The following is a 26,453-nucleotide window of genomic DNA, read 5'->3' on the forward strand; positions in this document are numbered from 1 at the left end:
AATTTACTCATCAGCTTTACAAGACAAACAAAAACAAAAGGAAAAAATAATTCAGTTCAGCAGAAACCGGGACGTTTTTATGTAGCCTTGTCCTGAGCTGGCTGTCCAGAGAAAAGATCAGCTCCAGCCAGACATTACAAATTCCTCAGCATTACCCAGAACTCCACCTCAGGCTGCTTAGTTAAGAAGTGTCCTCAGAAATACCTCATTCAATGGCATTCGATCCCAAGTTGACTTTTACTTATTGTGTGTATGTATGTATGTGTGTGTGTGTGTGTGTGTGTGTGTATTTATATACATTACATGTTTAAATATATACATATATATTTAAGTTTATTTATTTTGAGAGAGAGAGAGAGAGAGAGCAAGCAGGGGAGGGGCAGAGAGAGAGAGAGGGAGACAGAATCCCAAGCAGGCTCTGCACCATCAGCTCAGAGTCGGAGGTGGGGCTCAAGCTTACAAACGCAAGATCATAACCTGAGCCCGAGTCAAGAGCTGGACACTTAACCGACTGAGCCTCCCAGGTGCCCCAAACTTACTGTTTACATTTTAAGACTTGGCATCAGGTTTGCAGAGGGGGTAAGCTCTTCATGGGCAACTTTTGGAAGGTGGATCCACCTAGGAACTCTGAGATACTTGGTTGTTAGGTGACATAAACCCAGTTCTTAGAAAGTGTCGGAGAACAGTCTAGAAGTGGTTGGACCCTGAATTTAAATTTTTGGCTAGGAAAAGCTTTGGAGACTCTCTGGAGATATTAAAGGAAAACAAGAAAAGGTGCGGCAGGATCTTTACCTGAGAAAGACTGTCCTGAACTAATGTAGATTTGACCTAAACTATTTAAAAGAGCACTAAATGTGAATAGAAATTCAGTGTACCATCTTGGAAGTTCAAGGAAGCCGGAATTAACCTCAAGGGTAAGCATCAACCACACTGTTGAAATTGTTTCTAAGGGGGAGAAGAGCGTGAGAGAAAAAGTAAGCTTGCAAAGCATCCTCTTCGTAGGACTGACTGTTGCTGCGGCAACCCACAAAGTTAACGGTCTTTCCCACACACCTTAGCGCCAAGCTGGGGCATGATGGGAAAGAACAACTCACGGCCCCTGCGCCCAAGGTCTCCACTTCTGCATCCACGAGACAGGACACACTCGGGGTATGCTTGCTTCGGGTCGGGCACGCTTCGCTTCCGAGCACCTTATTCCCATGGATGACTCCGTTCCCATAACGACCGCGAGGAGGTGAAGTTTTCTCCGTTTTATAGGTGAGGAAACTGAGGCTGGGCCAAGGAAAGTGCTGGGCCAGCGTTCGCCTCTGTCCTCTTGCCCTCGCAAAGCTGCCCTTCTTGCCTGCTCCGTTGAAGTGAATCTGGGCCCTGTGTTTTCCCTCCGCTCGCGGGCACAACGCTAAGCTTTGTCTGTAAAGGAGACTGAGACACTGTGGGAGAGAAGGGTGCCGCCTTCTAGGCCTGGGGCAGTTTGCTCAGCGGGCTCCTGCGGGTCAGGCTGCGGCTGCTTCCCCAGCACCCCCCCCCCCCCCCCAGGCAGTACCAGAGCAAAGTAACATGGCTCTCTGTGCATCTTAGAGATCCGGCTTCTGGAAAGTTCCAGAGGGAGGATTTTCAACCAGATCCATCAGCAGGGGCATCGCAGGAATGCCTGTCACCTGCGGAGCCACAATCATCCCTCTGCATCCTATCTGCTCCTTCCAGGACACTGTCGCTGCCACCTGCACACTTCCGAGTTCCCTTGACGTCTCACTCACCAATCCCTCGTTACTCCAGTCCCGTCATGGTAAACGGTTGTGGATATCATGCTTCCCCGTCTGAGTTGCCGTGTGGTTTCTCTCTCCTGACTGGATCCAGACCGACACCCTTGCCTAAGGGCACAGACCGGGGAGCAGTGCAGCCAAGACCTGAATCTGGAGTCTTCTCCTGACCGTGTTGTTCGATCATCTCCGGCTGGTGGCTCCTGATACAATGCCCCCAAAGGACAAAGCACCAATTCATCCCGGAGGGCAGGGCAGAGGGGAAGGTGTCAGGAGAGAATCTGGAGTTTTTAAGCAGTTTTCTGGCAGATACAGAAATGAAAGGCGTTCCAGAAAAAGGGATGGTCTATGCAATATTGGAGGAAGGATGGGGACAGGGGTGCCGGCAGGGCCTGGCTTCTCCCAAGCCTGCTCTCTGGGGACGACCTTCCTCCCCCGGGCATCAGGAAGCACGGGGCTCCTGACCTGGGTGCTGGGGCAGTAAGAGGAGCAGGTCAGAGGCCATTTCTCACCGAGTGTCATCCGTAGAGGCTGCTCGGTTCATAAAGCGGAATACATAATAGCGATACTTTAATTTTTGTAATAACTGCATTTATTTCCATTTTTGATAAAAACTAGTTAGGTTCTTAACTCCCCGAACACACATTTATAAATATTGAACAATGTCAACTGTTGGAAGGACAGACGGCAGAGCTGGAGCCATCGGGCCATTTTTGGCGACCCGGCCGGCCTTTGTTTGGGGAGGAGGGGGCTTTGTGGTGAACACTGAGGTCACCTATAATTTTTTTCCCACCAATTCTGCTCTCCTGGCAGGCAGGAGAAATAGAGTCTGTGGAAATAGAGTCTTTTTCTAGAGGAGCACTCAGAGCGGGGTGGGGTAGTGAGGGTGCCCTGGCCACCCCAGGTCACAGAGGAGCAGGCTGTGTGCCCCCTGGCCTCTGGCAGAGTGCCCACTACCTTCCAAGGTCAGCTCCTAGCATTCTGTGGCCCACACAGCCAGGGAATTTTGAAGAATAACGGGTGCTAACCTGGCGTTTGCAGAACTGGCAAAAGTTGGGATTGATACTTAAAAAGTGATAGATTTAGGTCCCAAAATTTGATTAAAAAAAAAAAAACCAATAACCCCCCAGGATCTAGGCCCATGTGAACGGATAAGGCCTTCCCCCCCGGTGGGATTTGGCTGACACTCCAAATCTAAAAGTAAGTTCCAAAGGGGAAAAATGAAGGGACTGTGTCTAGAGGTTTGCATCCCACCGGTCACCCCTCTAGAGTCTGGGGACCCATTTCCTCAAGGGTTACTTGTTCTTGAGTGGTTTGGGTAAGCAACTCGGGAAGCTAGGTTTTCCTTTCTGAAAAAAAAATCCAAAATAAAATAAGTTTTCATTTCATGAAGATGATGCTACGTTTAATGGTTGATCCAGCGTTTGAAGTCATCTCGGGTCCAGGTAGGGGGTCAGCGGGGCGGCCTGTGTTTAGACCGCGTTCCTTTGAAGCAGCTGGTCCAGTAATTGCTAGGGAAGCAGGAGACAAACATGTTAAGTTCAGGTTCAGCATCTGTGAGCCACACACACATCACACCTGCTGGGGCCAGGCCATTACCTTTTTGAAGACTTCAGCACGGAGTCTGTTACTCTGTAAGATCACTCTTTTCTTTTGTTCTTCTTTTTTCCTTTTAACTTCCGGCAAGTTATTATAGATTCTGAAACAGATTCAGAAAGCCTGTGGAATGGTAGCAAGACGACGTGTGCCTGTGGGGGAGCTGTGTCCTGTCTTGTCCGCAGGCTCTCCCTCTACAAAGAGGAGCCCAGCTGCAGAGGGGCCGTCTCGGAGCTGGGAGGCGCCCGGACCCAGCGCTGCCCTACCGGCTCTGTCTCCAGAACAGGCGGTGGAAGCTGGGACATCACCAGTGGGCAGCCCCCCGCCCCCGACCCGGGGTCAAAGCTGAGAAGCCAGCTGTGGGAGTGACCGTCCCTTCTTTGCCACCTCCCCCTCCCGCTGTCTAAGACATGCTTGTTTAAAGCGAGAGATTCCAAACCTACTGCTTTGCCCCTCCGTGTAAACTTGCCCCAGGGACCATTTTCCTACAATTTATTTTTACCTTCCTGTGACTTAGAAACAGAGCGCTGAATACATGGAAATAACAGGAATTGTGCTGGAATAACACACACACAAATGTGTATTTACCCCTTAACCTGATGCCTTCCTAATCAAACTGCTTCCAAATACGTCTCAGGCATACGTATTATGCTCTTGTCCTGGTGTAAAATGAGGAGTTTTCAAGGGAAGTGGGGCCCAAGAGACCTTCTTCTGGACCCTTCCTTCCTACCTCCTAACGGGAGCTGTTTGCATACTGACACCAAACAATATTTCTGCGAGAATCCACAGACACAGTAGAGCGGCTGCGCCCGGGCTCTTGGGTTTTGCTAGATACATGGCACGTGGATCAACACCTTTTTGTCATGTTCTTTCATGTCTGAAAGCCAGACAAAATTTGTTTAATCGGTTCCACTGTTAAAATAGTAATTGACGAAGTATAAAAATATTAATGATGACAAAATTAGCGGGTGACGTCATCTTGGTTTCTGAGCACCGGGCTGACCACCTGACGTGAATGTTCTCGATCGTCACAACAGTCGAGAGAGGCACGCAGTGTCCTGCTTCCATGGGAATGAGGAACCCGAGCCCCGGCGAGGCCGGGAGACTCATGTAAAGTCCGTCAGCTGGAGGATGGGCTGGGCTTCGAACCTTGGTCTGTCCATCTCTACACAGCACTGTCCCCCGACCAGGTAGCAGAAAACGTCTGGGAAAAGCTTATGCCGTTGACACGGTTTGAATGAATAAATGAACACACGGTTGCCATATCCAGGAACTATTCTAGAAAGGGCCAGGGAGAGGACTGTAGGGAATTAGTAGGCAAGCTGAATGTCCCAAAGTTCCATGGTGGAAATCCCTTCAGATGCACAGAGACCGTCTTCCTGACACCAACCATCTGAATCGTGTGGGCAATTTCAGATAAAAATTCCGGGTCTCACTCCTAGGAGCCTGGATGCAGTATTTTGTTAAAAGGACTTTCTAAATAACCTACGGTATATCCATACGATGCACCATGTGGCAGATATTTAAGTGAATGAGGAAAATCATCCATAACTGTATCTTTTGACATAGAAAGACCCCGCAGACATAAAGTGAAAAAAGGCTATGGAAAAAATATATATAATATGATGCCCTTTTATGGTTAAAAATTGGACAATTGTAGGGGCGCCTGGGTGGCTCGGTCAGTTAAGCGTCCGACTTCGGCTCAGGTCACGATCTCGCGGTTTGTGAGTTCCAGCCCCGCGTCGGGCTCTGTGCTGACAGCTCGGAGCCTGGAGCCTGCTTGGGATTCTGGGTCTCCCCCTCTCTCTGCCCCTCCCCCACTTGTGCTCTGTCTCTATCAAAAATAAATAAAATGTAAAAAAAAAAAAATTTTAAAAATGGATAATTGTAGATGTAGAAGTAAAAGTCTATTTTCAGGCACAGAAAGGATACACAGCTGATAAGCGTGGGTCTCTGAAGAGAGGCCTGGGTGCAGGGACGTGATGTGGGGGTAAGACAGTTGGTCATGGGGGACTGTAGCTTTATCTCCACTGTTTTGAGTTTTTAAGATAAAAACTACTAACAAAGAAAACAAAAGAAAAGAAAGCTCTGGTGCGACTGAGGACTGAGGGCCAGGGTCAAAGCCCATTCAGGGCACAGAGTGAAAACCCCACCACTGACTCCTTCCAGGGGAGGCACCTTAACCTGGCTTGTGTGTCCTCTCTGAACCTCAGTTTCCTCTTTAGTAAAACGATAGGACGATCCTGTCCACCATGAGTGCTGCCTTGAGCTCTATCATTTTAATTGCAAGGCTCCATAATAGCAGTTTTGGGTTTGGAGACTGGGAGGGAGAGAGTTGGCTGAATTTTTTCACTGAATTGAAAAAGGAATACTTTTGGCCTGAGGTATACACAACCCTACACTTCTAAAACGGCAAGTCTGAAAACCCAGTGGCCCTATAAACCCCCAGCTAGAAGACGGTGAACCAGGTTGCTAATGGGATGGCCCCCTTTCTCCTCCCTTGCACTTTTTCACTTACAAAGGGGTTCCCTGCAGATGACCGAAGTTGGCTAATTATCACAGAAGGGATACAATCATGGTAAAACCAGAAATGCTGTGCCTGGGCCGTGGAGAAACATATTCTTCCTATTTCCGTAGTTTCTCTCAGCACACTATCAGTTTGGTTTAATTATTACAGCTCCTCCCAGCGCTAGATACTTTATGATAAACTGATGACATTTTACTGGCATGACAGTAAAATGGCCAACACTTGGCCAACACTGCTGAGTTATAACATTTTGGTGACGAGGCCGGGGCTCAGAAAGAATGGCCCCCTTTGTGTGCAGCAGGTGGGTGAGAATTAGTAGGGGTCTAGGGCAGCAACCAGGCACACAGAACAGGGAGAGCTAGCTTGTGGACAGCGAGGCCTCCAAGCCCGCCCAGGATGCAACAGCGGGAACGCCCAGCGCGTGGCCCTCTGTGGCTTTGCAGGCTCCCACACGCCAGCGGCCTCCAAGTTTGGACTCTCTTCGGCAGGCTCCGCCACCGTCCAGGCCCTCAGGAGAAACCACCTCTGTCCTCCTCCCGAAATTACCTTCAGAGGTGCACCGCGACCGACGGCTCCTGCCCACAGAGACGATGAGAGTGTGCAGAAGCGCTCCCATTACAAGCCTGGGGATCTCTCAGAGACCAGTTACCGGATCAGTTCAGAAGCCAAGACCCACCGCTTTCCCAAGGCTTTTCCAAGAACGGCATTAACGTTCCGAGGTGCGATTGGACAAACGCACTTCTTTCAGCCAGCTTCTCAAATTCACGGCCAAGAAGACCTCAGACCTTAGAGGCAGAGCTGACGACAATGGCCGCTCTGGACGGCACTTGGATGCGTCGGCCCCCCCGTCCGCCATCTTCCCCCACAACTTCTTGACCTCCAACCACCACCAAGTACCTTTTAGATCGCAGGTGCATCTCCTTCTCCGAAATGTACCTTTCTTTGGGTTTGAACAAGTTATCTGGAAAGAAACAGAAAGATTAATTTCAGAAGCTATGGCTACTGCACATTTCTAGAGAAACATTACAGTGGGCCCGGGACGCACTTGGTTATTGAGCCTCAGTCTAAGCCCCCACCTGTCACAAACACGGCAGGGCTCAGTGGACACTCACATACCATAAACGGACTGAAACTGACAACCAGCAGGTTGGTCTTGATGACAGTTAAATGCGGGTGTGAAGTACAAGGTCAGCGTCTAACATACCTTGTAGACAGTGACTCCTTTGTGTGCTTCATCTAGCAACATTCCTAGGGTGCGGGGGGCAGTGCTACGGTGGCCCCAAAATGCCTCAGGGTCACCTTGGGTACGGGTGTCTGGTCATTTCACCCACAAAAGATCTCCACACTAGGTTTTTGGTATCTCTGAGGACAAGGAAGTCTCCCAGCTATCGCTAGAGCATTTTGAGAGCAGGGGTTGATACTCATAAGTGGGCCCCCCCCCCAGGGACATTCAGCCTCTGAATCCATTCTCATGGTGGGAATACCCCTTTTCAGAGTCAGAAAGGCAACGGACAACAACATAGTAGGAACGCCTGTCTAGGGTCCTTTGAGAAAGTGCACCCTGACTGAAAATCACTATGAGTCTGGAATGTTTTCAGTGTAAATACATATTACTAATTACAATGAGGTTTGTAGATTATAAGTGGTACGTATTTATTTAACGGTTTATTTATTTTGAGAGAGAGAGAGCGCGTGCGCACGCAGGAGGGGCAGAAAAAGAGGGCGAGAGGGAGATGCCCAAGCAGGCTCTGCACTGTCAGAACACAGCCCAACGCAAGGCTCGAACTCACAAACCATGAGATCGTGACCCGAGCTGAAAGCAAGAGTTGGACGCTTAACCGACTGAGCCACCCAGGTGCCCCAAATTAGCATGTATGTTTTCAAAACAGTGTATATGTACCTTTGTGCAATAACTTAAATCCCCACGATGCTCTCCGCCCTATGGATTAACCAAGAGTCGGTCACGCAAAAATACTCTTGGGGTACGTGTTATATGGAGTTACAGCTGAGAAGCTGCCACGCTTTCTGAAACACCTAGACAGTGACCAGTTTACCCCTTCCATTGAGCAAAGCAGGCACATGACGCAGCATCCTAGCTAAGTGTCACAGAGTTGAAAGGGGCTCCTTGGGATCCCCAGCAAAGACCCCATGTGTCTCTATTAATCTCCACGTGGATCTATCCCCTCACTCAGTAGAGCCACGCAAGACTTCTCGGGCTTACAGAATTTTCCATGAATATACACGAAGGGGGGTGGGTAAAGAGAGGGATGCTAACAAATTTGTCCCCTCTGGAGAAAGAAAACACTGGTACTGATTTACAAGTTGGAAACAACACAGTGGCTGAGCTTGTAGTCTGTCTGGTTACTCAACGCAAAAGAAAAAATGGCACCATTGCTAAACTTCAAAGGGAAGACTCAGAGAAGACATACGAGAGGGGTCAAAACAATCAGAAGAATGTTCCCAGCTAGAGGGAAATGTCCCCAGTGTTTGGAAAGGTATGAGAAAGGAGCAGCCAACATCACCGCGAAGATCTCCAGGGTGCCTCCCAGCAGCCCACACCTGGCCTTCGCTCCAGGTAGGACCAGGCCAGAGTGGAGAGCCTCAGACACAACCTAATCACTTTCCCAAGGAAATGGGGTGGCACCTCAAGGTGGGCACTTATGCTCTTGGGTGAGCACTTGTATGACTGGTTGAAGACCCCCACTCAGGCGAGGAGAAGGAACCTCTACAAAAAATTAGACTCAAACCTGGATTAGCACTCGCTCAGGAGCCGCTCAAGAGTAGAGGGAAGTCAACCCAGACAGACAGACGGACAGACAGACAGTGTTCCAAGGGAATACGAATACAAATTGGAGTTGTGACTTTTTTTTTTTACAATCTTAATCCAATTGTACGCCGTCTCCTCTGGGAAATCAGATTTTTTTTTTTTTAAAGTTTGTTTCTTTAGAGCACCTGATACCACAATGGAGCTTTGGTTTTGTTTCCAAGAGGAAACAAAAGCAAATGCGAGCTCCTTGGCACCTCCACTGTTTTGTTTTCTGAACTCTTCGTGGCCTGCTGTGCCTCAGCGGAAATTTGAATTCGGGGCCCAGCAGCCCCGTTAGGTACAAAAAACAAGCAGGGCTCGGTCCAAGAGGGCACGCCCCAGCTGGTGGGCTCCACCCACGCTTTGGGAAAGTGTCTGCTCCTCGGCTGCTGACTTGAGTTTTCCTAATAGCACCAAACACATCGGATGAACGGTGAGACCTTTTGTTCTGCTGGGGAGGGAAGAGAGAGGCGGCAGGTCTATGCCCCTGGAGGAAGTTGTGTGAAATAAAACAAGGGTGTCGTTAATGGCTCCCAACCTAACCGGGGCGAACAGAGCCCGGCCTGGCACTTTGAGAGCCGCGTGTCACATCCGAGGGGTCCACGTTGTGATTTATAGCAGGACCGCTAGGGTTCACTGGACGCCTTCCTACCTGATCTCCCCTGACCTGCACACCAACCCTGTGACATGCGCGTGATTTTTTTGTGCTTTAGCGTCCGGGTAATCGGACTTCAAAGAGCTGGGTTTCAGCCCGAATCAGTCCAGCCCCGTCCACACAGGCTCTTGACCTCAGAACACTGCTGCTAATTTGTACTGCAGAATCCATATTTTGGGGCGTCCTGATGAGTGCCAGCTCCCTTCCCATGAGATGCACCCAAACTTTGTTTCTCTTATCCTCCTTCCTCCTACATCTAATGAGCAACTCCTACGTCACCAGGGGAGGCTCAGAAGAAAACAAAAGTAGGTAGGATCCTGCCACCATGAATTTCATTTGTGGAGGGGGGAGGCCAGATAATTTACAAACTGGCCACAAAGAATCAGGCAAGTGCTCTGATGGCCGCATGGTAGAGGTGGGCCGGGGCGGTCGGGAGGGCCCCTGGGGGGAGGAGGTATTTAAACCACAACCCAAATGACCACAAGACCGGCAGTGGGGAGGCCTGGTGGGAACCAACGAGGGAGGGAGGAGGGCACGAGGCGCGAGGTGACGTCAGGCCAGTGGCTGGCCCAAGATCAAAGACAGCAACATTCTCCCCTCAGGTCACCCCTGACAACCACCAGGGGGCTTTGACCACGATGCCCGCACGTGGGCATTGGAAACGTGAACCCCAAGCTCCAGATGATGCTAACGTGCACACAAACTGGGAGGCATCCGTACTGTGCTCTGCAGGCCTGTTTTTAGGGGCTTTTTCTGCACAGTGAGAGAGACAGAGAGCCACGTGGGGTTCACACAGGAGATCCGACGTGTGTTGTTAGGAGACGACCGGTGGCTGTTCATACGCAAACCGGGTGGAGGGGGTACAAACAGGCCGAAGGGAGGCAGATCAGGCACCTGGGGGGGGATCCTGGAGACGGCAGTGCTCCCGGGGCCGGGAAGCAGGTGGTCTCCAGCCTCAGGGACACTGCCCATGTGCAAAGTGAGGTGTGGGCCGGGAGACAGGAATCAGGGTGACGTCCAGGCTGTGCGCTGGACTGGCCATTCATGTGATGACTGTTAATGCTTTCACCTCTTTGGCGCTCTGGTGAGACACCCGGGGAACTAAGCCCAGGGTGAGAGCCAGATAAATGAGGCCTTTAGGGGCCAGAACCAAGGGTCTGTGTGGGGTCCAGGGCTCTGGGGGAGACTTCCGGGCAGCAGACAGCTAAGCTGAATCTTGAAAAAGGAAGAGCTGTCCCCAACGGTGGAGAGGAATGAGGCAGCCCCTCTGGGACCCGCCTGCAGCCAGAGATGGTTTTATGAGGACAGGTGCAGGGGACCCGTCTGGGACCTCATTTCAGGGAATAGAAACCATCCTGCATGAGCTTTGCTCAAAAATACAGCGAAATCGCATCTATCCATTCTCTTGGAATGAAAATTCTGCCTTTATGAAATTAAAGTGACGGGCGAGAACAATTTTCAGCCTGCTTACTGGTCTTTTATGGATTTTCCTTGAAGCTTTGTTGTTCTAACTCACTGATATAGAGGAAAGAAAACCATGGCTGTAGTCACTTCTCATTAACATTCAGATCGAGGAAGTTTGGGGGTTGTTTTCAGTTTTTTCAATAAAATGACTAAGGTAAATTGCCCATTTCTGTATTTCTAGAAAGTCGTGCCCTGCGCCCCCCCCCCACTCCCAATCTCTTGTGTCTGGCTCATTACCGTAACCGAGCCATAGGGCCTGTGTTGATCATTTAATTTGCAAGGCCAGACATGCTTAAGCCCTTGCCTGTTTCAAAGTCAGCCAATAACCAGCTACCAAGATTTTGGTGCTTCGGAGGCTGCTCTGGGAGAGCAGCTGAGTAAAAGCTGAGCCCCGATACCCCGTCAATCTCTATAAATACCTGTGGGTGTTTATTACAGCCCTCACCTCCTACATGTGAACACACACACATACACACACACACATATACACACACATACACACAGATGGGTGGACTCCACATTCAGGGGGCTGACAGTATTGCCAGGAGGCAGCAAGGATCACCCAGACGCCAGCAGATTGGTTGTTTATGGGGCTGAGGTTCTTTTTCCTCTGCGCACAGAGCCCTTATCTACCGCTCTGATTGCAAAGCTTCATTTTCCCTATTGAACAAGTAATCTAAATGATAATCAAGTTCACACTGGATTTATTACTACAATGCCCTCCCAGAAGCTCATTTTCTGCAGTCACCCTGAGCACTTTGAAGAATCCTTCAGGCACTTGCTTCCCCTATCTTAGAAACACCAAAACCAAGGGATGCCTGTTGGAGAGAATCCAGCAGGGAGCCAACAAACCACTTTGGAGTGTAGACACCAAGTCTACACCTCTCAGAATCTTCTATTAGAGACAGGGCCTCCCAAAAGGAATGAAAATGGGGTGTGTTTGGGGGGAACATCTCTGAGGATGTTCTCTAAAAAAAGGCCCCCCAAATCTCGTGTTCTGAGATCACAAGGCTGCTCATTTTGCCAGTGAGCTGTTCAGAGCCAATGAGCAGCTGACCATCCGGCCGCTGGAATAATCACATGGTGGTTTTCAAGAGTTGAATCTCCTTACTTGCGCCTCATTTCTATTCAGCTCCCTTCAATGGGACCTCTAATCTGCTTGACAGAGGCAACAGCAAAGGGGTCTCGCTTGGACTAATTAGCCCTCCAGAAATTAAATGGTACACATCACACCAGACAAAGGCAAGTGGAAAGACTCTTAGGCCGCTTGCTTCCGAAGTGCTCTTGAGCTGATGAAGTCTTGGGCTGGATAACCGTTTCCCATTTTTCTCGGATCTGTTCAAGCCTTCGGTGGAATCCTGCTCTGAATGACAGTTCCACACCGTGAACAGCCTGCTCTGGGGGCCCGGAAGGTGGTGGACGCGGCCCAGATGCTGGCATTTAAGTGAAAGTGATGCTCGTCCCAATCACCACCCGGCCACACAACAGAGAGGCTGCTATCAAAGTGTGCGAGTGTAGTGAGGCTCTCAGATCCTTCTGGCGAAGGCATACAACATTCAGAAATGAAAAATAAACCAGAGGTCTCCGGGGATCATCCGTTTCTCTTTGCAGGCTCAGTGTGAGGAGCAGAGTACGAACCCTCCTGGTTAGAGAAGACTCACTCGTTCCCTTCACGGAGAGCTCAGCTCCTGCACAGAGATTCAACCCCGAGTTCAGAGCCTGGGTGCGGGGATGGTGCGGTGATGAGAAGGGCTCACCAAGAACACAGGCGGATCTTCGTAACTGAACTCTTTTTTTTTTTAAGTTTCTTTTCTTTTCTTTCTTTTTTTTGAAAGAGTGGTAGAAAGTGAGTGGGGGAAAGGACAGAGAGAGAGGGAGACAGAATCCCAAGCAGGATCTGCGCAGTGCAGAGCCCGATGTGGGGCTCGAACTCACCAACCGGGAGATCGTGACCTGAGTCGAAACCAAGAGTCGGACACGTAACTGACTGAGCCACCCAGGCGCCCTGTGATGGGAGAACTCTTGACCCAGCATGGTGCAGACGGGGCCTGGGGACCACAGCTCCAGCTGAAGGAAACAGATCCCCAGGTCAAACATGTCTACTAAGAACAGTTTTGGAGATAAATGGAGTCTTTACGCAATTCCCTGGTTAGATCCTGAACTCAGACCAAAAGCAGCAGCACAAGCCCTCAGGGGCTTTTCCGACGTGGCTCTAGACTTGGTTTACAGCTGTCTGCCAGACCAGCTCTTTCCCCAAGTGGCGCGAAACCCCTTGAGGACAAGGGGGGTGGATTTCTTCTACTCTGTTTGCTTTCTCACCCCCCCCCAAACACCCCTGCTCCTTTCCATCCACACTCCATCCCTGCGGCCAAAGACAAATTTCCATTTATTACTTAATCACTCCTCAAAGACCCAGCAAAGGATAAAGGGGCCCAAGGCTCTCTGTTGGCTCCCACAAAAGCCACGGGGACCACAGAGGAAGGCGAGACTGTGTCCGCGAGGTCTCTCCCCTGCATCACTCCTGTCTGAGCTCTTGGTATAGACAAGCCCCCTCCTTCTCCCATTATGTCACACGGTCACGCTTGTGACATACGTTCCAAAGGGACTACCTGGCTCCTCTTGTCTGATGGACATCGTGCTGGGTACCAGCATGATGGCATTGGTGCAGATGCCAGGGGAACCCTCACGGTCCGGGCAGGGCCTGTCAACGCACAAGCATCCAGTGGGGCAAAGCCGAACACAGACTGCGAAGCCGGCACCACAGTCTGCTGCCCAGAGGCCCCCACGGCCCTCCACCCTTGCTTCCTGGCACTGCTAGACCAAAAGAATACAAGCAAGGAGGGTAAGGCCCCCTTCCCGCCGTCCCAGGTTGCTGTGGGAAACGGCAGACTTACACTCTGGTTGGGGTTTCCTTAGCAAAGCATAGTAGATCTTTCTATAAGCAAAGATTCCTAGAACAACATTTCCAAAGCGAACTCTCAAGAAGTAGATCAAAGCATTCCAAGGTAAAAACAAAACAAAAAAAAAGTTTAGGGAAAACATGGTTAAACAAATGTAAGCAGTCTTCATTGGTGCACAACTTCTCAGTGCCTTTAACAGTTGTAATGCTGTTTTCAAAGTTATTATTTGCAGCTAGAGGATTTAAACTCTATTAGAAAGAAAATCTGGTGTACTTGCCCCCACGTTTTCTTTAAAAGGTGTGTGTATTCAAAGGCAAGTTTAAATTACTCATTTATTTATTTATTTATAATATTTATTTATTTTTGAGACAGAGAGAGCTACAGCATGAATGGGGGAGGGTCAGAGAGAGGGAGACACAGAATCTGAAACAGGCTCCAGGCTGTCAGCACAGAGCCCGACGCGGGGCTTGAACTCACGGACCGCGAGATCATGACCTGAGCCAAAGTCGGCCGCTCAACCGACTGAGCCACCCAGGCGCCCCTAAATTACTCATTTAAAGGAACTTTAACAATGGCTCAAATCACACTCTTCACCATAAAACAGCAACAGTTGGTGAAAGTCCGAAAGATTAACTGTTGATACGAGAGTCATTGTTTGCTCCAATTCCAGGGTTTCCCAGGATTTTTTTCGAGAACCACAAAATATGGTGATTTACAGATGATGAATAAACTTTCCTTCTCATTGCCAAGTAGATTTATGTCCTCAGTGTCACTGCAAGGTTTACTACTGCACTGCATTGTGGGATAAGAGGGAAATCATTTGGAAAATAAAATCCAGGCAATCGAGAAAAGGAGTATCTCTGAACCAGGGAAAGAGTCTTTTAGCTAAATCATGCTCCTTGTTCTCTTTGCAGGCTGATGAAGTAACAATTACTTTTATCTGATAAGCGCATTTAAAAACTCCTTTGTGAGTAATGGCGGGAGAACTACCCCCAAATATTTATTCAGATGTCTTATGGAAAAACATTCCCGAGATCAGACCAGGCAACAACGTGGGACCACGGGGCTGGTGCTCAGCTAGCTGCGTGATGAACAGCACATTTTTATTACTGCGATGACTTCCCCAGCCATCTCATATCTGCTGGGTCACTTCTCCAGCTCGATGCTCTGGGAATGCAAATTAATTTTAATGCTCGCTCCAGCCAAGAATCATCACTGAAGGCAGATCTGCTGGAGAAGGAATTCTGCAGCGCCTTCCGGAGAATTCCGTCCCTCTGCTGGTCCGTGATTTGAATGGCTCTGACTTGGATCACCTTGGGAAGTGTGGATAACGCAATTCAGATTAATTCGGGTGCGGGAGGGCTGCCCAGAGTGACTCAGGGTGGCAGGCGCGCGCCCACCGGCATTTACAATCCAGGGCGATTTGACTAGCACGCCCGCAGGACCGTAATCCAAAGTGAAGACAGTCAGGAGGGTGGGGATCCAGAGAGGTGCAGGAGCCACGAGCGCTCAAATGGAAGAGGGAGGGGGCAGGGGAGTGGATGGGAGTATCAGGGAGAGCTTCATGGAAGAAGGGGCTACTCCTCGTGGGTCTTCTACACATTCACGGGTTGCGGGGACAAGCTGGGAGGGCCACAGCCACAGCGATTCAGAAAGAGCTAAGTGCGCACCACCACAGGGTCCAGGGCGGCACGGCAGGAGGCAGAAGGAAGAGCCCTGGGGGCAAGAGATCAAGGAAGAGGCTGGATTTTGTAGGGCAGAGACAAGTAGAGACAGATAAGCCTTCTACCAGTGGGTTTAGGGACCCTGAGGCAAGGAAGGACAGCCAATGAGACCAGCTGAGCAGGGTTGGGTGCAGGGGGTCAGAGTCAGGCTAGGAGGGGTCTCGGTCGCAGGGGTGAAATCCAGGAGGCTCTGGGCTGGGTCCACAGAGGATAGTGAGGGTTGCCGCCGACTGAGCACCTACGAGCTACAGGTTCTGTGCTGTCTATACCTGTGGGTGCCAACCCACCTACCCCACCCTATGTCTGAGGTCGCCATACCCGATGCTCTCGGTTCGTCCCGCCCCAGATTCATTCTGCAAGGGGGAAGCAGGGACTAATTCTGAAACATTCCAAATCCCCGGTGAGGGTCGGCCTGTGAACACGACCAACCCCCGGGACCCAGGGAGCTGCATGGGGATGATGGTCCACAGCCTGGGTAACCATGGTGATGTGGGCAAAAGAGCCCTGACGGGGGAAGGGAGGGGGGAGGCCCTTAGACGGGAGAGTCTGTACCCTCAGAGGCCGAGAGCAAAGCATGATTCCTGCCTTCCTCCTTCGGCTGCTTCTCTTAACTTCTCTCCTCCACACTTCAACAGTCACCGCAGTGTATCCATTCTGCCCAGTTGCCATCATCCCGCATCCCACTGCCCTGCCCTGGGACTGCCTACCATGACCCGCCTGGGGCTTCCGACCTCGAAATGAGGTTCAATTTGGAAGCGGCATCTATGGTCACCCCCGCTCGATCCGCACCCCCACTTGGCAGTCTAGTCCTAGCCAAACTGAGACCCTGACAGTTCTCTCTGCTGTGACGTTATACCCTCACCCACCCCCACCCCGCACCACCGTGCGCGGTCTCTACCTATCCCAGCGCGGCTCCGAGGTCTCCCCATCAGAAGGCACCCCCAGCCCCAAGTATCGCCTGCACCCTTTCCCTACGAGGTGGGGAGGCCCGTGAGACCAGGGACTGTACCAGGCACACAGCGGGTTCTCAAGAAAGGCTTACTGACAGGTGGATGAAAAGGCTTTTCATGTCACTTGCCAAAGCCCGCCCAGAGGTGGCCCAGGAGGCTCCCGGCGAGCAAGCGGACGCGTCCTCACTTTGAGAATTCAAACTCCAGCTGGTGAGACAGTAAAGACAGGCCGGGCTGTAGGCAGGGCCTTTATAATGCCACTTCCTTGTCGCTCTCTAGTCTCAGCTGTCCACGAAAATCCCCGTCTACAAAGAGGGAGCCCCGATAACGCTCACACACGTGTGCACACACATGCACGTACACGCTTGTCCCCGCCCCGAGCCTTCACAACTGCTCAGAATCCAAGCGTCAACAGGAAGCCGCGTTGGCCCCCCCGGCCTTCGCCGTAATAGTCCCTGCAGGTCAGGCGCTTCCTGGGGCGGCCCCTGCCGGAGCAGGTGTCTTTCTGCCAGCAGAGCGCCCACCCGCGCCTCTCCGGTCTGTCCTGGGCAGACCCCGCCGGGAGGCAGCGACCCCAGCTCAGAAAGCAAACCCGAGTCCTCCTTCTAACCGCCGTCTTGAAGCCGTAGCTGGAGTTCGTGCACGCATATGACCTGTTAACTAATTTCGCCTGTAAGAAAACCATTTTCATCTCACTTTTAGCATCTTGCCAGCGGACAGGCTGAAGGCAAGATGTGCGCTGGAGACTCGTTTCATGGGGCTTAAACACTTCCTCTCACTTGCCCCAGCTCACACGAGGCTCTGGTTTCAGAAGTTGTCTGATTTCACTGACCCAACACAAACAAACAGGAGCCTGAAGCTCTCATCGACACATAAATACCGCAGGGACGGGCAGAACGGCCATAAAATCCATGCCCCAAAGTCCTGCCCACGGCATCCTAGCTGCTGGGGCGAGCTCAGAACTGGGGGACTTCAAAGGGTGCTTCGGTGATTTAAAGCTGTGGACTGGGTCCGATCACCTTTTATTACATATGATTTTAAAATGTTCCTGTGAATATTTAAATATATTCATAAACGTATAGATTTAAAATTATAAATATATTTTGAATATTTGAATATTTAAATGATCTAAATATCCTTTAAAGGTTTCATTTAGGGGCGCCTGGGTGGCTCAATAGGCTGAGCGTCCAACTCTTGATTTCTGCTGAGGTCATGATCCCGGGGAATCTTGGGATCAAGCCCCACATTGGGCTCTGAGCTAAGCATGGAGCCTGCTTAAGACACATTCTCTCTCTCTCTCTCGCCCCCCCCTTCTCCCCCCTCCCTCACTCGATCTTTCTCTCTAAATGAAAAAGTATATATATTTCATTTAATGTGACCTTGTAAGGAGACCTGCTTAGGGGAAAACACCACAGTTGGATACTGTAGTGGGTAGAATTACGTCTCCCCAAAAATATATGTTCAAATCTCACCCCCCACCCAGTCTGTGATTGTGACTTAACCCAGAAATAGGGTCTTTGCAGAAGTATGCAAGTGAAAATGAGGTCATACTGGATTAGGGTGGATCCTGATCAAGTGACTCATGTCTTTCTAAGATGAGGAAATTTGCCTGAAAAGACACATAGACAAGGGGAGAAAGCCATGTGAAAATGGAGGCAGAGAAAGCAGTGATGCATCTGTAAGCCAAGGATTGCCAGAAGCCACCAGAAGCGAGGACAGGGGCATAGCCATGAATTCTCCCTCTGAGCCTCCAACAAAAACCCAATCATTTTAGACACCTTAATTTTGGACTTTTGGCTTCCAGACTCTGAGAGATTAAATTCCTATTATTTTAGCCAACCAGCCTGTGGTCACTTTTTTAAAGGTTTTTTTTTTTTTTTTTTTTTTAATGTTTATTTATTTTTGAGAGAGAGAGAGCACAAGCAGGGGAGGGGCAGAGAGAAGGGAGACGCAGAATCCCAAGCAGGCTCCAGGCTCTGAGCCGTCAGCACGGAGCCCGACGCGGGGCTCGAACTCACGAACCTGAGATCATGACCTGAGCCGAAGTCGGATGCTTCACCGACTGAGCCGCCCAGGCGCCCCCGGCCTGTGGTCACTTCTTAAAGCAGCCCTAGGGATGACCAACGGGCATCTCCCTAATATTTGAGATGATGGTGATTCTAGACCATTCGGCACCCACAGTGTGGCACAGCCAGTAGGTAGCTGGCCCCGAGGATGAGAACCCCAGCTCTGCTGCTGCTGAACAGCCCCGCCCAGAAGAAGCTCCTGAGCGTCTCTGGCCTTCCATCTCTTCCTACGCAAAGGACGGGACTGATTAAAAAGGAAGCTGATCGGATGACATCTTTTGTATGTGGTTCTGTTGAGCTCTCCAGTGGCGTTGCTCTATGTTTGTTGGCAACATATTTGTTAACTTAACCATTTTGAACAAGCAGGATCTTCAAAACTATCAAGGCCAGCCGGCCCGCACATCATGAGCACCCCGGTGGCCCTTCTCCAGACAAGGGGAGACGTCAAAGTCCCCAGGGCGGGGGTGGGGAGGCTCCCACTGGTGGCCGATGGCTGGTTCCTCGTAGTAACTTGAGAAGTCTGCACCGAACCTAGGTTTCTCTCTGTCGAGCCAGAGATTCTGGTCCCTGGGGGAACACGCCCAAATGCAGCCTGGATCTGCCAGGCAGCTTGAAAACGTGAGACACATGTTCAAAGAGGGGAACTTTCCGCACATTCATTTTGTCGACTTTTTTTTTTTTTCTCTTTTTTTAAGCACACTGGGAAAGAGCAGCAGGTGTTTTCCTGAATCCTCTACCACAAGAAGGATGCATCCTTGCCTGGGTCTTAGGACCCGCAGTGCCCCGGGTGGATGAAGGAGATAGCCTGTCCACGGGGACTGCGGAGGTGAGCAGGGATTCTGGGATAACACCCTGTGTCCTCCGTCGCCCAGGCTCCCCTGCAGGATCTTGGTAATGTTTGCGAAGCTGCATTTTATTGAATATGGTTATTTCCCTAGAGGACTTTTATCCAGATTTATATGCATGATTTCACACCCCTGGTGTCCTGGGGGCCAGAACATTTTCCTAGGAAGAAAGATCTTGTTCCTCTATCCAAAAGAATAAAATGGAGGCTTCCCCAGGCCTCCAGATTTTAAGATTTGAGTTGGCAGGCCATCAGTATGGGCTCCGATGTCTCCACTGTTGCCCTCAAGCCTTCCTGTTATTCTTGCTGGTTTAATAGTCTGTTTATAAGCTCCGTGAAGGAAGGACCAAATCTAGTCTGGCTCACTGTGCTATCCCCACCTCCCAGCATGGTGCCTGGCCCAGAGAAGATTCCGGAGAACCCCCCGTCTAATGAGCGTTCGAGTGCCGCCCCTCACGGGGCCAGCCTGACACTGGCTACACCGTGGGGGGGGAAAGCTGGCCATCCGCGCTCTGCGCTCACAGCAGGAAAGGGGGTTTCAGGATGACAAATGTTGATGTAGACAAGCTGGAGTCAACCTCTCACCCTGAGATCTGTTTTGCAATCTACAAAGGGCAAAGGGGATCTCTCGCAACTGTCTGTTAGGAGCCAAGAATTTGAACTTGCTACCCTGGCTGCTAGAGTTATGTGGCTTCCTTCCCAGCTATAGTGGTAAATTTGTGTCCCAAGCTGGTTCTGCTGAATTCAGCACCCTGTATCAGCTCCCGCCACGGGCTGGCTCCCAGAGCAGGCTGCAGGACAACACCGAGGTTTGGATGTGCAGCACAAACCCGCGTCCTGTGCGTGTCAGGGGTATCACGTGCATCATCACCTTGGATGAAGGTCCTGGTCCTCCCAGACCACCCGTCCCACCTGCCCCGCCCCCCCAAGCCACCTGCAGCTTACCGCTGAGAGGGTGGGGAACCGTGAACTGCTTCTTGTTGGCGCGGACAGGAAAGAGACTCTGCTTCTGCGCTAGGTTCTCCTTCCGCTGGGCTTTTCTCTGCTGGATCATGTGTTCAAGCTTCTTCAGCCGTTCTTGTGAGCGAGAGATGAACTGGGGTTTACGGACCTCCAGCGCTTCCTAATTGCAGCGAGAGAACATCTTATTGTTAAGAGAAGTGACCCAGAACGGCAATATATCCTTCTGATTTGGTCAAGAACCTGATCAAAAGTACAACACTCGGGGCGCGCCTGGGTGGCTCAGTTGGTTAAGCACCTGACTTCGGCTCGGGTCATGATCTCACGGTTCATAAGCCCAAGCCCCGCATCAGGCTCTGTGCTGACAGTGCAGAGCCCCCTTGGGAGTCTTTCTCTCTCTCCCTCTCTCTCTCTGCCCCTTCCCTGCTCTCACTCTCTTGATCAAAAATAAAGGTAATAAATAAACTTCCTTTAAAAAAAAAAGTACAATGCTCAAAGACCGATAGCCCCAGCGTGCAAGCACACCACAACTTTTTTCCGGGGCCTCGTGTAAAGACCGTCACAGACGTGTTGATGGTATAGGGCCTGGTGGTCAGTCCTGGCCAGCGTCAAGCATGACCGCCACCCGGCAGTGAGGTTGTGAGTGCAAAGGCATTCCTTCTCCCTGTCAACTCATTCGCTTTCCAACAGACCCAAACCTGAGGGCCCTAAACTCCATATTCCATGGGTGGGGAAGGAATGAAGGCATTATGAGTCACTTGCTTCTGCTGGGGGTTGGAAACCTCAGGCACAGACCTAGATCATCCACCCAGCGTGAAATATGTGCCTGTTGAGCAGAAACAGTAATCTTGGCTAACGGGAACAGCGTCTCCTTCCAGGAAGAAAATGTTGGCAAGGTATCTTTGCCTATGCAAAACGGCCCCGCAAGCTCCAGAGACGGGGTCAGCGTGCCCACGTTTCCAGCTCGGCCACATCCCTCACTGTCCTCCCAGCTCCACACGTGCACTAAGCCACCTCCCCAGGTCTGCTGGAAAAGAGTGACCACCGCCGCTGCATTCTGATGGTTGATGTGGCTTCACTGTGTCGGGGAATCCCCACATTGCTTCTGAAAGGCAGGGAATATATTCCCATTTGACAGATAGAAAACCTGAGGCTCACCGGCGGATCCCACAGTGACCCTCAGCTGAGAGACCCCTACGTTTTTCCCACGCTGCCTTTTGTGCTCTTAACTTGCTACTCCTTGATCACTTCGGTTCAGGTGGTTCCTGGGCCTGGAGTAACACGCCAGCCACGCCCGTCAGTCAGAGTTCCAGCCGCTGGGGCTCCCCGTTCACCCTGAGCATCGTGGCACTTCACAGACCGCCTCGTACAAGTGATTTGCACACACCGCTGGCCATGCTGGGCCGTGAGCTCCTGGAGGGCGGGGGCCGTGTCTTACCCCCACCGTATCCCTCGCAGCCGCTACCCTGAGCTCTGCACATAGTAGGTTCTCAGCAAAGGCCCTCGGGACGTGCTGCTGTGTCTGACCCGTTCCTCTGCCCGACTCCTCCTCTGCCCGGGTTCCTGGGGGAGGGCAGCTCAGGTTCCATCTTTGTCATGGATGTGGCCCTGGCAGCTGTGCCCGGGAAGGAATCTTCTCGGCTGGTCGTTCTCTATGACGCACCGGGGCCTGCAGAGATAGCCTCTGGGGACAGCTTAAGGGCCCAGCGTGGCTGCTTTGGGGGCATCCAGAGTCTCCCGCCATGGACCTACCGAGGGCCCCAGGGGTGCAGGGACCAGCCGATGGCACCATGTCCACATCTGCAGGGAGGTTTATAACGTATCAAGTGCCTGCCTAGAAGGTGTGCCTCACTATGTGACGTGCCGTTAACAGAGGCTTTCTGTTATTTGTGTGCCCTTCTCATGTTCATATCTCTAATTCTGAACTTTAAAACAAGCGTACATATTACTTCGACGACCACAACCAGAAAGAGACACCAAAGGAAAGCTTTCATATCCTTGAGCCTGTGGCCGTGTGATTTAGAGCAACCTCTTCAATCTTTCCAAAGCCGAATGTCCTCACATGCAGACGGGATTGTAGGGACCCCTGCTTCATTAGGGGTGCTGGGAAGATGCCTGCTCAGCGTCACTCAGAACCGCTCAATAAACGCAGTCTTTGCTGTGACCATTGTCACTGTGGATATTATGCAATCCTCACTCTAGCCCAGGGGAATAGGTATTGTTTCTCCATTACTCACACCGTGAAACGGAGGCCCAGAGAGGTTAGGGGACCTGGCCAGAGTCATAGAGCCATTATGAAGGGGTGGGGTCAAGGCTCCAGGGTCAGAAGCGAAAGTAAGATTGGGCCCCCCACGCACTCCCCGGGGAAAGGTCTGTCCTTGGTGGGGATCAAGCCGGGGTGCACAGAAGGCCTTACCTGCAAGGTCAAGGAACCTGCAGGTGTTTGCTGATACTCAGAACAGTCTTCTGACAGGTCAGGGGTCTCTGGTTGCTCGGGGGGCGCTGGCTCGGGGGGCGTTGGCTCGGGGGGCGCTGGCTCAGGCTCCTCCCTCTTCCTGCACTCCTTTATTTTTACAACCAAGTCGCAGCACTTGTAATCTCCTGGGAGAGAAGATTGAGAATTCCATTTAGAGGGGCAGCAGGATTTTTGCCTGGCTTCTCGGTGCCATTAGACACAGAAGACAATTTCGAGAAGAGAGACACCAGTAGGTCACTAATGGGCCTCGTGAAGCTGACGAGATCGTGCCTCCCTGGACGCCCCCAGCCGCCCTGGTCACAGGGAGGAAGGTCTCTAGGCAGCCAGACTTCACAACCGGTTAATTACCCCATGGAGGTAGTCCCCTGGCTTCCAGGGTTCAAAACGCCTTTGTTCATAAGAAAAAGAAACTTTTCCACTCTGTGCTTCACATTAAGTGTGTACAATTATCACAGCTCAGTCATTTGGGGGCAGCGTATTAATTTATCTTCTGTTTGCTACACTAATGATGTAAGACAGAAAAGCGGTATTCAATTATTTATCCCTCCCCCTTCATTTGCCAGGGACTACCACTGGCTTCCCATTTATAATTGGAATTATCTCTCTCTCAGTGCTGGATCTGGCCACCTCCTCCGGCCCTTTCGACATCCCCCCTGTGGAAGAGGTCAGGGGAGGCCTTGATTCACAGGGCGGCCTCTGGCGTGGGGAAGGAGGGATTAACGTATGTTCACCGAGCGCTCACCGACCAAGGCCGCCGCCAGGGACACAACGCCCCTTCAGTCTCGTGCTAGGCCGCGCTTCCTGTGTGAGCTCCCCCACCCCCGCCACACTGTCCCCATACACAGCCCCCCCCCCAGACCTCCCCAATTCTGAAGCTCTGCAGCGTCTTACTCGCTCCTCACCCGCACCCCCTCCTACGGCCACAGAGCCCCTTTGATTCTGCACCCAGTGACCTCCGACCTCCAGGCTGAGCCCCAAGCCTTTACGAAGGCCTCCTCTTCCCAAGGCAGGTTCCATCCCCCCAACTCTTGTGTTCCCGCAGCAAGAACATACTTCACACACGGGGGGCAGCACGGGTGGTGGGGTGGGGTCATGACAGCATGTTTTAACCCCACGAGCCTCTGACTTCCTCAAGGGCTAGACCGGGTCGTCTTCACCCTGGATCTCTCCCCGGGGGCAGCCCAGGTGCCCAGGAGGAGCTGGTTCTGTTGGGAGGGGAGAGGCAGCCATTGGGAGACTCCCCCGTGGCCACAGGAGGCATCTCCATGGGCCCTGGAATCTCTCATCGGAAGCCCCTGTGGCGTCCACCGTTCACGCCTGGATCCTCTCTGGCCTGGACCCGCTGTCCTCCCTCTACTCGGAATCCACCCGTTCCCTAAAACCCGCACGTCCTGCGGGCAGATCAGACTTCGGTAGCTGGCTCCTGGCGGGCGTTCCACTTCCAACGATTGCCTTTGATTCTCGACCAACAACACACTACTTAGCGGCCCTCAAGTCGTTCTCTCTCTTGCTCTTTCTGGAGGATTTCCTTGTTGCAGCCCCCTTCCTGCTTTAGGCCTCGCCGACCAGCCTGGATACCCACCCCACCCCGTGGGAGGTAATTATGCCTTCCACCACGCCGTTCCCATTTCTGGCTGTGAACTTCCTTCTGGCTCACCCCGTCCACAGGGAAGCCACAGGGCCTCACACCCGTCCCCACCTGCACCCCACCCACCAGAGCCAGCAACCCGAGGGTGGGCTGGGCAGGCCCATCTTTCTTCCAGAGAGCTCACCAGAGCGTTCTGTCCACTGTATCTTGAAAACCTTCTCCTCCCCAGGGACAGTCTCTGCTCCTCCCCGGTAGGGCCTCAGCGGCCCCAGCCTGGCCCTCTCCCTTCTGCCCCCCACCCACTGTCCAGGAGAGGGTCTCCTTCAGAGCAAATCTAATTAGATCTCTGCCCCTTCAAGGGCTTGGCCCCGCCCTCAGATCACACTCCCTGGGTGGGCTTTGAGGACTTTCCAACTTGGGACTCACACTCGGCCCCTCCCCCCTCCCCTGTACTCCGGGCCCCTGGACCCCAAATCGACCATGCTCTTTCCGGCAATCCTTGGCTTGTATGTGACTTGCCCTCAGTCTGCAATGCTCTTTACCCTTAAGTCTGATCTGTAAGCCTCTAATCAGCTTTCACGCCCCTGCTCAGAATCATCTTCCTTGAGGAAGAGGGCTCTGTCCAGGCCCTCCCGGGGGCACCTGTGCCCACCTGCAGCTCCCTGGAAGTTCTGCCACACATAGGTCTCCAGCACTGGACTGACGGTGCTGGGAGGGCAGGAAGCACCGAGCACAGTGACTGGCACACAGTAGGTGCTTTAATAGATGCTTCTTTAATGTATTAATGAAGAGCTAGGGATTAACTTGGCTCCCAAGTGATATTATTTTCTACCAATTACAAAACCCATTTTAACCTTCATATCCCAAAGCGATATAACCCAGTGGGTTTCCTTCCGTCCTCTTCCATAGCTGTTCCGGAAAATCTCTAGTGATAGGAAATCTAAATTTTCCCACTGAACACCGGGCACCACAGATCTCTTTTCTATTCTATTCTATCCTTATACTCTTTTATATTTCAGTGCTCACGGCCGCATGCGTAGGGGTCAGCCGCTTGGCCTTTAGAGAAGGGATGGCCTGGTTGGGATTCTAGGTTCCCTCATCTTCGTGAGGCTCACATTGGGAGTTGCCTGGCCTCGTGCTTGTTGGGTGCCGGGCACATGGGGGGCCCGCACCCCTCAGACATCATCCTTGTTAGTCAGTCACAGGGGACCACAGGCAGCCTGGGGGACCTCAGAGCAGCCACAACAGCATCTCAACCCTTCCTTAGCTAAGCCCGGGAGGCTGCCCCACACCCGGGAGTGGCTCTCCTCCTTACTGACCTCACTCATGCACAGTAGGGCTGGAATGCCTGACCCACACGGGGCTGTCTTCTCCACGCTTAGGAGGGAGAACGCACCCACCACAGAAACCTGCTGGTTCTGCTTGTTCTCAACTCACATAGTGGAGAAGGGACAGCTTTGTACGGTGAGCTCGCATGAGCCAAGGCTCAGGAAGACGTCATACCATTTTCCGTATGCATATCAAGGAGGCATCGTCTCAACCCTGCCTCCCTTGCTCCTTACCTTTGGGGAACTCTCTTTCTACCTGAACACCATTGTCTTCCTGTGGAGAGGTGCATACATCTTGCAAGGGGCAAAAAAACCCAGGAAAAAGGATTCTGGATTTCAGGACGCTTTGCTGTCGACTCTCTGAGGGCTCAGAGAAGTTGCTAGATTGACAGGTGTTGCTTAGAGAGCTACACCCCTCGGGAAGGAAATCTTTAACCAGCTTCTGTGCCACCGGGGGAGCAGACAAGGTTGCACGTGCTTCTCCTTGTTGCTTCTTGCTGCTTCCAGAAAATACTTTTGTTTCTACTAAAAATAAAATGAGAGCTGTGTTCAAAACATCTGACGAGGGGCACCTGGGTGGCTCAGTCGGTCGAGCTTCTGACTCTTAATTTTTTTTTTTTTCAACGTTTTTTATTTATTTTTGGGACAGAGAGAGACAGAGCATGAACAGGGGAGGGTCAGAGAGAGAGGGAGACACAGAATCGGAAACAGGCTCCAGGCTCCGAGCCATCAGCCCAGAGCCTGACGCGGGGCTCGAACTCACGGACCGCGAGATCGTGACCTGGCTGAAGTCGGACGCTTAACCGACT

The 26,453-nt window shown here is 51.8% G+C and overlaps 1 protein-coding gene across 7 annotated transcripts in view; it reads right to left on the reverse strand.

Annotated features, from left to right (window-relative positions):
- Nucleotides 1–3,137: 3,137 nt before the first annotated feature.
- CD2H10orf90 (chromosome D2 C10orf90 homolog) overlaps nt 3,138–26,453 on the reverse strand; it is a 264,239-nt gene continuing 240,923 nt past the window's right edge. For 5 of the 7 annotated variants that reach the window (XM_042960021.1, XM_042960025.1, XM_042960023.1 and 2 more), the window contains 6 exons: nt 25,879–26,169; nt 22,669–22,853; nt 20,238–20,415; nt 6,781–6,844; nt 3,360–3,459; nt 3,138–3,271 (listed from right to left, as the gene is read on the reverse strand). In XM_042960021.1, the coding sequence (XP_042815955.1) occupies nt 3,233–3,271; nt 3,360–3,459; nt 6,781–6,844; nt 20,238–20,415; nt 22,669–22,853; nt 25,879–26,169 (857 nt within the window). In that variant the 3' untranslated portion in view covers nt 3,138–3,232. The remainder of the gene's footprint in view (nt 3,272–3,359; nt 3,460–6,780; nt 6,845–20,237; nt 20,416–22,668; nt 22,854–25,878; nt 26,170–26,453) is intronic. The other 2 variants (XM_042960022.1, XM_042960027.1) reach the window with 2 other exon arrangements.

This window comes from Panthera tigris, chromosome D2 (genome assembly GCF_018350195.1).
Source record: "Panthera tigris isolate Pti1 chromosome D2, P.tigris_Pti1_mat1.1, whole genome shotgun sequence".
NCBI classification, from domain to species: domain Eukaryota; kingdom Metazoa; phylum Chordata; class Mammalia; order Carnivora; family Felidae; genus Panthera; species Panthera tigris.